General features: G+C 42.5%; 1 protein-coding gene across 1 annotated transcript in view; it reads left to right on the top strand.

Annotated features, from left to right (window-relative positions):
* si (sucrase-isomaltase) overlaps nt 1–5,593 on the top strand; it is a gene marked incomplete at both ends in the record, with an annotated part of 121,478 nt that extends 115,885 nt beyond the window's left edge. The window contains one exon of the mRNA XM_083636621.1: nt 5,516–5,593. Within this exon, the coding sequence (XP_083492747.1) occupies nt 5,516–5,593 (78 nt within the window). The remainder of the gene's footprint in view (nt 1–5,515) is intronic.
* Between the last annotated feature and the right edge of the window lie 6,190 nt (nt 5,594–11,783).

Genomic DNA, 11,783 nt, shown 5'->3' on the forward strand with positions numbered 1-11,783 from the left:
CGCATGCTCACCTCCACCCGCCGCTCCGACCACATCACCCCCATCCTCCACGATCTCCACTGGCTCCCCATCACGTACAGGATTCAATTCAAATGATTACTCATCACCTTCAAAGCCCTCAACAACCTGGCCCCCTCCTATCTCTCTGACCTCCTTCACCTCCACACGCCTACCCGTCGCCTCAGGTCCGCAGATGCTAACCTTCTCCAAACCACCAGAACGAAGCTCCGGACCTGGGGCGACAGGGCCTTCGCTGCAGCTGCCCCCTCTCTGGAACGCCCTCCCCAGCCATATCCGTCAAGCAGACACTTTGTCATCATTTAAACACGCCCTCAAAACCCACCTTTTCACCCTTGCTTTCAACCCATGAACTCCTTCCTCTCTCACCTTTTATTTATTTTCTTTATTTTTCTTCTCTATTCTTAAGTTATGGTATTATATTGTTTTGTATTGTGAAGCGTCTTTGAGCATTTGGAAAAGCGCTATATAAATCCGATGTATTATTATATCTATATATATATATATATATATATAGAGAGAGAGAGAGAGAGAGAGAGATCGATCGATCGATCGATTGATTTAAAGCAGCTTATATGCAGCTTCTTTGCCCTGAGGCTGCATGCCCTGCCCTCCTCCACCCTCAGTTGGGTAAGTTCACGCCCCAACACTTGTCACTCATCATGATGAGGTGTCTCATGAACTCGCTCGCATGATCTATAGCACTGCTAGCTTACTAGAGACACAAATAGCATCCCACCTGTCTGGCAGGATGCAAGCCCCTTTCTCTCTCTCAGACGGCATCAGCATGGAAATGTTCACCTGTGGTTTTAAAGCAGGCCATGTCTGGCTTAGCTCTGCTCTACTTTCTCCTCTTACGGCTTTCACTGTGGTTCCTATGACTTCAGTGCACTGTGGCCACTAGCCTCAACCCCCCTGAGGCAGAATAAACACAGGTGCAAGCAAAACACTAATGAGGGTTTCCAAATTCCAATCATGGAAGTTTGAAACCCTCATTAGTGTTTTGCTTTACCTGTGTTTACCCTGCACTTTCGACACAAAATGGCCCCCGTGAGAAGGGTCTATAATTATCAGTTCAACAATCAAATAAAGTAAACTAAAGTAAAATAAAATAAAATAAAATAAAAAGTAAAAAATATATTTCATTATTATTCTATTAACTCCAGGGGGATATCGTAATTATTGTCATTCCCTGCTGACTATACAAATGCTTGAGGCTTGAGTAGAATGTGTGCTTGGACACACGTGGGCAAGCCAATAATTCATACATACTATTGGGTCTCCTTAAGCTTAATTTATACTTATTAGAAAGTGTCGCTCAGCACATGGTCGCAGACGAAAAAGAAAGTGTCGCTCATGGTGTTGCATTTATACTTCAGTGAACGTTCGCTTCTGTTTAACGGTCACGTGACACTCGAACGCTATTAAATGCTAGTCTGGGCACCTTCCACCCCGCTTTTTGTCATGGGGGCGTAAACCCCGGACCCAGAATTAACACCGGATGGCAATGCGCCTAACAACGTCTTTGTTGCCGTTAGCTTGACGCGGTGATGTTACCTAAACTAGAGTCTGATCAAAACAAAGCTAGCGTTACATAAAACAAAACGTTTATGCAATATGGCATCTCCGCCACCACCGCCTGACACACCGGTCAAAACGGTGAAAGAGGATTCTGATACTTGGGTCAAATTGTCAAGTTAACGTGAAAGTTGACGAGCTAGAAACGCTGCCATCCGGTCTAGGGCGGGAACCAGTAGGGTGACAAAATCAATTGTGGGCGGGAGCCAGGCTCTTTCTCGCCGAGAAGAGCCTGGTGACGCGAGGTTAATTAAATGCTGACAGCCAAGAGAAGAGAGGGAACGCACAGTGAAACCACATCGGAGGCAAGATGTAACGTACTTGATTGCAGCCGCATATAAACGACACACAACTCACCTCCTCTCTCTCTCTGGGAAATGCACAATGTTCTTTGTGATTTTCACGAAGTCATAGATCAAGGACAGGCTGATAAAAATAGCGGAGACACGTTCATTCATTTCAATTGATTTCAATCGAGTGAAAACCAAAACAAGGAAGTCAAACGCATGCCGACTATAGCCAATCAGACTTGCGCGATACTATGACGTAGTCAGCGACACTAGACATTTCACCAGGTAGCAGACACTGCTCGCAGACACTTGAAAGTGTCGACTCAAGTCCTCATTTCTGTCGGCGACCGTTTCAAAAGTGTCGGCAGACGAAGCATAAATTGGGCTTTAGGTTTCTGCTATTCGGGATCGGTAACTTTGATGTTGATGTGTCGACGTCACTTTAATCACTTTGATATCTCTATATGAAGTCAGCTCCTATTGTGCTATGATAACCTTGGAATAAATATAATAATCACGGCATGCATACATTTGGGGTCATCACATTTGCATAGTTCACTCTGTAGGATATATACTGTAGCTCCATACACCTCTCCTGCTTTCTAATAGCTACAATCATGCTACACTCTGTTGTTTTCTAAAATGTGAATAATGGTATCAAGAAACATTTACGTGTCAAAACCTTTGACTGTTCATAGCCCTTTTCGAGGAGACTCAAATATATCTTTGAGGAGGAGAAGGGAGGGTGAGATGGAGGAGGGAGTACCACAGGTGTGGAGCGAGATAGAGGAGAAAGTAGGAGGAAAGAGGAGGACACGTTTGAGAGGATGGCATCCGCTCCCTCTCCTCATTTGGCCCGTGGTGAAATATTCCTGTCTGGGCTGTGTACTGTGCTCACTGCACTTATCAGGAGCATGAAACCCATAGCTACACAGGCTCCATAAATAAGCATGGGAGAGAAAGCCCAGAAGCCTTAGATTTATACTGCTGTGGGAGAAGAGAGACACAGAGATGCCAGAGCAGAGGGAAAGAGCACAGGGCTGGAAGAAAGTCTTAACCACAGAGGGAGGGAGAGAGTGTGTGTGTATGTGTGAGAGAGAGAGAGAGAGAGAGAGAGAGAGAGAGAAAGAGGGGCAGACAATGAAAAGACATCTTCGCAAACGCGCTAATTAGTGCTTGCGCGACTTTTAAAACACGGCGCAGCACATTTTGGAGGCATGCCCAAGCCCTCTGCTATTCTCCGTGCCCCGCAAAATGCCTATGCGCTTCGAGCAAAAACAGTAAATGGGCGTGCTTATGGCAAGAATTATGCAGGCCACACTGATTGGTTTTATTAATGTAAAGCAGACTCTGGGCATTACATCAATCAAACTAATCAGATTCCCTCTCTCACTCCCTTTATACGGTATAAAGTTTATACCATTCGCAGGTGTGGAGAACCCGACACATATTATCGATCATAATCAAAACATTTTCACCTCATAATTTTCACATAAATCACCCAAATAATGTTGGAAAGGGGCTATTGTATCACCGGCCGACACAACTTCCTCAAAATAATCTACTGTTAATCCAATCACAGATCTGAGAAGGGGGAAAATGATGAATGCTGACAGAAATGCTGTGCTAAGAGGTGCTATTCAGATGTCTTGGCGCAAAGACGGCGCAATCAATTGCGCGCATACAAACGAAAGCATTTTGCGACGTTTTGCATAAACCACAGTTTAGGTGGTGCGTTGGGTGGCGCGCAAATTGACACATGCGCGGGGCAGACAATAGGATAAGACGTGTGGACGATAGGACACGCGTTAGGGCGCGCAAACCGTCCAGCAAGCTCAAAAACCAAATAGCATTTGAACGAAGATAGGGCCCTCTGAGAGAGAGTCCATCTTTGAGAAGGGAGAGGGGAGAGAAGTTAGAGACTAGATTACAGAAAACAGAGAGAGGAAGAGAGAGGTGAAAGAGTGGAACATGATGAATGGAAGAGGGAGGGAGAGAGAGATAGGGGGTAGGCAGACAGTGTGCGGATGGTAATAAGTTGTGTTTCAGCGCTAGACGATCCATTCATCTCCTTAAGTATTCTCTGAGAGGGTAACAACTTGAAATAAGTAGTAAGCAGCTGGCACACTGTCATTTAGATACAGTGAAGTGTGATAGCTGCTTCTGTCCTGAGCAAGGCGTTACGATATTCTGACACTATTTAGGCCTATAGATACTGTTTACAATGTTTGATCACATATGAACCCATGCAGGCTCATTTACATTTACAGGAGAATCATACTGTATAATTACATACATGAAATAGGATTCCTAAACATAGGGTTCATGATAGGATATAATCACAATATGAAGTCAATACTCAATTTAACTGACAAATGTGTTGCCAAATATGAGCCTCATTATTTGTTTATTACCAGGAAATACAAATGTGTTGTCCCCTTTATGACAGTAACACAATGCATGTTGTCAAAATAAATAGATGGCAATAATGACCCCAAAAAAGCAAACTAAGTGGAAGGTGTCTTAAAAAAACATACAGAATAACACATGAGCTTGGAACAAATGTGACTATTGCAATGACAGACTCGTTCTCTCTCCTGTCTCCTGCACAGTATAGAACTTTGCAGCTATAGCTTTTACACAGCAAAATTAGCCTACTCAGTTTTATTCAATAAATAACATTGTCATACATGTGTTATAAACTAAATAATTATATAAATTATATTGGCAAATCTATCTATCTACATGGAAGGGAGCTAGGGCTCTGTCTGTCTGTCTGTCCCACTGAAGACATCATCAGTGATGTCATAAATTCACACACACACACACACACACACACACACACACACACACACACACAGTCCAGGTGATGATGTCATAAATGGGGTGACATCATCAGTGATGTCAGAGGCATTGTGACATCATCAGTGATGTCATAAGAGGTTGTGATGTCATACAAGCAGTTGTGACATCATCAGTGATGTCATAAGAGTCCCACTGATGATGTCATCAGTGATGTCATAAGAGCAAAATCAAGTCCCAGGCGTAGACACTGAAAGAAGTGGGAGTCTGGCTTCAGACGCAGCGCCTGAGTTGCGTATTCGGGCTGCAGGGCCAGCTCGGTGAGCTGCAGGGTGGTTGAGGCTGGCCGAGCTAGCAAGCCCGCATAGCGGTCAAGCTTAGGAACCGTAGCACGTGAGATGCCTAGTATATTATAAAAGCCTCATTACCTGGTCACACTGAATTCATAATGCTTATTTGTGTATTATAACATTATCTGATTCCACTTTGAAATGTGAATGTGCTTAAATACAATGTTACAAATACTGTCATCAAATTGGTACCAGTGATAAATAACCTTATAACCTGCTCATGCTGGTTTCATGATGCACTGAGGTGTATTACGACATAACATGTTCTAATGCAGAATGTAATGATAATGTGCTTATGATGCACATATGAATACTTACAATGTGTAAGTGAACCCCTATTGGATGTCAGGTTCACAAGATCATCAGGTGTGTGTTTGTGTGTGTGTGTGTGTGTGTGTGTGTGTGTGTGTGTGTGTGTGTGTGTGTGTGTGTGTGTGTGTGTGTGTGACTCTCTCTCTCTCTTTCTTCTCTCTATAGGAGCTGATTGTCGATGCAACTCCAGCGTCAGTTAATTTGGATCAGCCCTTTACCATGACCTGGAACACGACCATGTAATTAGTACAGAACAGCCCGGCGTTTTTAATTATCGGTTCTACTGGTAAACAATTGATGACCCTGCTGTTGTAAATTATCATGTAAAGAAACATATTTTTTTTAAGATGAACTATACAGTATACAGTTTTAACTTTTATGTTTGAAAAGTATGTATATTGAAATCATATTTTCATTGGTAGCCAATTATATTAACTGTAATATAGAATTACATCAAGATCTAATTGTTTACAGTCTCAAATCAACCATAACTAGTGACAGCCTTATGAGTCTAACTATTAATGTTGAATTCTGCTTGCATGACACCAACTGATTAAGAGGAATTAGTTTCTACAGTGCTGAAACACCAAGAACATGACATCTACTTGAGTACAGCGTCCAAACTCACCGAATGCGAGCACACTCACAACAAGAATCCCACTTGGGTGCAGGGCCAACACAAGTCACAAGAGCAATAGAAGAAGCAGGCCAGCACTCCAAAATGTCCTTTCAAAAATGTTCTACTTGAGTACAGACAGAGAAAACACACAAGCACAAGATGTACCAAGAATGACACGAAATACCACTGGACTGGAAATGTTTTGTGTCGAAGTACCCCGAAGGAAATAACTCTTAATTCTCAGGAAGCTAGATAAAATCCACCTACAGTATCTTGACTTGTACAAATTAAATAATGTCTGCTTTCAAGTGGTGAGAGTGAATAATTGAGACAATTGTACTAAGTACCCGGATGGCTCCCAGCTGGTTGGAAACACATATTCACTATTGGTTGGTACATTGTATTAAATTAATAAGTTACACCCTATTGCTCATCCTGTAGCTATTACTAGCTGAGGCTATTGTAGCTAATACTGCCGACTGAGTTGTCTCTAACTGGTTATTTGATCCCTATGCTGCTTGAACTCCATGCTAAAAGCCTAAATGATCCCTAAAATGGGGATCATGCATGCTTGAGAAAGTTGTTGGTTCAAATCCCAGGCAAGAAATCTCAACACATTTTTTTCTTTCCGTATTTTTCTCCCCAATTGTACATGGCCAGTATCCCCTGCTGTGCCAGTCATTGCTCCACCCCCTCTGCCGATCGGTAGACTAGCACAATCCTCCGATACGAGGAGTGTCACCAGCAGGACGTAGCGAGTGGGAGGATCACAATATTCCCCCATACTGTACAGGTACATGTAGGCAGACAACAGCCACTCATAATCAGTCAACAGGTGTGTTTATATGACAGCCACAGCGAATGACCAGCATTTATGTCATCAAGGCGGTTTGGCAGGGATGCACGCAATATCTCAAGTAATGTACAGTATAATTGATTTGAGAGATGCAGGTTGCTGTGATTATTGCCCTGAAGCACATCAGACCAACAGAATTGTGATTACATAATAAAGTGGAGGTTATGTGCAGCCCAAGTTTTTAGACGTGACATGCACACTGCACAGTATCAGTACTGTATGTGTGTGGATGTCTGTATAGTTGGGTTTCCATCCAAAGGTATCGCAACATTTAAAACAATTTTCAGAAAGTCGGCCAAGAAAATGTGAAATTATGCGCATTTCCATCCACTACGTTATTATGTGTAATATTAGGAGTTGGTGAAGAGGAGGCACAACCAATTGACGTGATTAAAACATCGCCAGACAGGCCCTCAAACGAGGGAAATTAAACAGGTGGATGGAAACCCACCTTGTGTGTATCCTTAATTGTATGAATACATCTGTCTGTATGTATGTGTGTTTTGTGTATCTGTGTGTGCGTGTGTGTTTTTGTGTGTGTGTGTGTCAGGAACTAGGCACTAATTATTGCTCTCACCTGCAGCGAGCCATCTACCTGTGCTTTGTTACATACAATTAAGGATACACAATGTGTATCCTTAATTGTATGAATACATCTGTCTGTATGTATATGTGTGTTTTTGTGTATCTGTGTGTGCGTGTGTTTGTTGTGTGAATCTGTGTGTGTGTCAGGAACTAGGCACTAATTATTGCTCTCACCTGCAGCGAGCCATCTACCTGTGCTTTGTTTCGTCTCATTACCCTCGCATATAACAATACAGTCATCCATTATTCAGCCTGCAGTAAACATAATGATATCAATTTAGCCATGGGGACCTCAAATTGATTTCCACTGTGGGGAAGAAGAGAACGTGCAGGGGGCCTACTGCTGAATTGTGTGTGTGCGTCCAAAAAGTTTAGGTTGGGCTTTGTGATGATTCATCCCAGTCCCTGTCTTCAGGTAATATGTGGTCCTGAAGAGAAAAGTACTCTGTATTGACTCAAACAAAGCCATCCACAGGAGTGCCAGTGGGACTAATTGAATTGGTGATCTGACTGGGCATTCTTCCTGGATTCATACTGAAGTCAAGAGAAGAGAGAAGTGACAGTTTCGCCTCCATGAACCAAGTTTAATTAAACATTTCCTTCCCACATCAATAACCAGCCTTCTCGACCACATTCCCATAGTCTCCTTCATTTCCAGTAAATGCCTTTCATGTGATATTCAAAGAATACATAATTAAATAAATAAATACCTAGATCTCCCATCTTGCCGGAGAATGCAACAGAATAATTAATGTCCCCTGACACTACCCTAATCAGAATAACCCTGTGATAGTATTTGTGTGTGTGTGTTTACATGTTTTTGGTTTAACTCAAATATCAGTGGAGTTGACAGACAGTGAAATCTAATCAAGCTTGTTTCCGGGACAAGAAAATCTCACTTGTTCATGTTTGAATGAGTTTAATTTCTTCCTGTGATATAGAAGGATTTCTGTATTTCTACATTAATTAGAATGTTGTTTTTTTCAGTCTTCTCTGTAGTTGTGTACAATTAATACGCATTTGTTTAAACTCCAACACAAATCTACACCACACAGGCACAGTACCCTAAGGTGTTCCCCAACCACTGGATCGATGAAAAACTTGGGAAATTAATGGGGCGCGAGTCCATGTATGACATGGTCTCGCACGCTCAAACTTTAAAGGAACACACTGCCAATTTTCAACCAGCTTTACAACATCAGTATATCAGAAAAGTGGAAACAGTTTTGAATTCATTTAGTTTAACAGTTATTGAGGGTTGATTTGAGTTAAGTTGTGGACCAGCAAACGACTTGGACATGCCTCCAACTGCGCTAACACCTGGCTGGTGGCAGTGGTGGCCCAACGGTTAGAGAAGCGAGCTTGTGACCGGAAGGTCGTCTGTTCAATCCCCGGGACCGGCAGGATAAATCTGTGTGGGGAAAGTGAAAAGGCAGCGCTTGCCCCTCCCTCATTACCACAACTGAGGTGCCCTTGAGCAAGGCCCTTAACCCCAACTGCTCCAGTGGAGCCGATCAGTGGCCAGCAGATCAGACTGTGGTTGTACTGGTCAGCTTCCAGGTGTGAATGTGAATAGGGTGCTCCTGAAAAAGAGAGCATTGCTCTCTCAGTGAGAAAAATGCGCTAACGCCACTGCTTCATGATATATGGGCCACGGTGTTCTGCATGCAGTACAAATGTTATTCTCTCTTTTTCTTCTTTCCCTATTTGTGGTACCTAAACATGAAAAAGTCAAATTAAAAGGCATAGTTCAATTATGTTTGAATATCATCACACAGCTGACAGTGGCATAACACGCATACAGCCCAGTTTCTATTTTCTCCATTTGTTCCATGTTAGTATGTTTTGATTTGTTTTCTCATTTATTGGGGAAGGTTGTCCTTCGACCAGGGCCGGTTCCAGAACAAGATGACTAGGGGTGCATCCCAGATAGGAAGGGGTGCAGATGCCCGGCCGAAGGCATCTGACATGCATCTGACATGTTATTTTACTAAAAATAATGCATTTGACCATCATTTCAAGTAGAATGATACCACCCAAGCAAGAATATTTCAAGTGTTTCAAGTGCTTTACTGAAATATTTGGACCATATAATGATAATACAATTATCTCAACCTTAAAAGGTTACATATAGGTGCCAAAAAGCCATAAAATCACATCAAAGAACAAAGAAAAACAACAACTATAATTCAAGTTTAAACAGTAAGTGTGCAGCTGTAGCATTTTTTTTTTTTTTTTTTTTTTTTTACTTTTCAACTGAGCATGCAGACAATTAAAATAAGGGTGCAATGCATGCTTTTGCACCCCCGTAGAACCGGGCCTGCCTTCGACATGTTTTAACATTCAGAAGTGTCCCTACATTACAAAAGGTTGAGACACCCTGCCTGCACTATAAGATATAGGTACACCAATTTGTTTTCTTACAAGCATTATTGTTCTTCTTCTTCATCTTCTATGTGATAAGAAAGAAACTATCCCACAAAGGTTCCATTCTTTCCACACAATGAAACGTTTCACATCTCAGTATCGTACTCATATCTTACCGTCCATTGTGGACGGTAAGATATGAGTACGATTTCCTGGGTCCTCTTTCAGAAAGTTGGAGAAAAACACATTTATCTGTCCTAGATCAATGTGTTTTTCTCTCACTTTCTGAAAGAGGACCCGTCTTGCCAATGTGCTTTTAAATGAGCCGCAGTAACAATGTGTCTTTGTTACTGGCTGACTGACAGATAGAAGTGTGTCATGGATGAAGGGTAGAAAACAAAGAGATAAAACAACATGAGAGATGGAAAACACTTTGACGACATCAAAGACTGTCAGCCATGATGGTGTGTGTAAGTGTCTATATGCACACGCACGTATGTGTGTGTGTGTGCTTATGATGTGTTATTGACTACAGTTCATTACTGTATTACTGTACCTCCCATTCAGAGATAACACAATGCTCCATGACATTCTGTTGCTGTATCTATGCCTGTGTGTGTGTGTGTGTGTGTGTGTGTGTGTCTGTCTGTCTGTCTGTCTGTCTGTCTGTCTGTCTGTCTGTCTGTGTCTGTCTGTGCAGTTTATGTGCCAAAGATTACATTTTTGAGGAGCCTGGCCAAAGTGGTGTCACTAAAATAAAATGGTTACAAGTAGGAGGAGTTTGCCCAGCTTTAATGTTGGTAGTATAATGCAGATTTTTTTACCGTGCCGAGAAATCCCCGCTCATCCGTTTGTAGAAACTCCACCCCCGCCAGCTAGTATGGGCCATTAACACTCGTTAAAGCTCACAATGCGATTCTCTGTGGATGTCGGTGCCTATGTTTACATTTACTTCCGGTTACCCCTGGTTCCGGTTACCTCCACACATCATAATGGCGGTGAACGGCACAAACTGACGTGTTGAAGACAAAAACAGACAAAGAAGACAAAAATGGTTCGTTCGTGTTGTGTTGTTGGGTGTCCAGTGACCATAAAGAGCGGGTCAAGATTTGGATTATTCAGAATTCCCTCTGCAAAGGGCAAACATGAGGAAAGAGAACTCTGGATTCGGCGGCATAGGCTTACTACAGCTACAACATCCGGGTTCCGAGCTGTATCCGAGCGGCGTCAGTAGCCTACGTCTGTAGCGTAGCGTTAACGAGTCTGCAAAAAAACAGCGAGTTTGACAGTTGTAAACAAACGTAATAACAGCTAGCTAACACTACATAAAACAAACACAGAAGAAAGGCTAGATACGTCGGACAAGCACCGTTTGAAAGTGAAAGTAGTCGGCCGAAAACAACGAGAGAGTTTGACAGCATTTATTTGACAACACTGTTGTTTACATGGTGACGTCACGGTGATTTGGTCTATACAGAAAAATAAAAAATAAACCCTCGAACATCGTGCACTTCCATCTCCAAATAAATGCATAATTTGCAAACGGAAGTGCTTTGAATGAACTGCAGAGCTCTCGGCGCAGTATCATGAAGGTAAATACGGGTCATCTGCATAATATACTACTCACATTGTAATTGATTGATTGAAAAGCAGCAAGGTCCTCCTTTAACTCAAAGCAGGGTGTGAATTGATGGGGAGGGGGAGGGGGGGGGATTCCCTCGCTCTGCTTTTGATGTCCCCTCCTCTGGTCATTCATTTTTTATCTCCGGTGCAGGATAGGTTTTATCCCTGCTTCTGTCAGACTGAATTCGAGAAATGTACTGTGACCTCTACAATCAAAATAGGGTACATTGTGACAGCAACAGTCATTAGTGTAACTAGCCTATAATAAAGCTGTCTGAAGCCCATCCGTGAATGTACTGTACACGTTTGATCCTCTTTGCAAAGATATTCATACATTTTATTTAAGACGACTTCCAGAATCCTGGCCCCCTCTTTGATCTCAA

The sequence above is a fragment of the Poromitra crassiceps genome (genome assembly GCF_964638095.1).
Source record: "Poromitra crassiceps genome assembly, chromosome: 5".
Classification (NCBI taxonomy): domain Eukaryota; kingdom Metazoa; phylum Chordata; class Actinopteri; order Beryciformes; family Melamphaidae; genus Poromitra; species Poromitra crassiceps.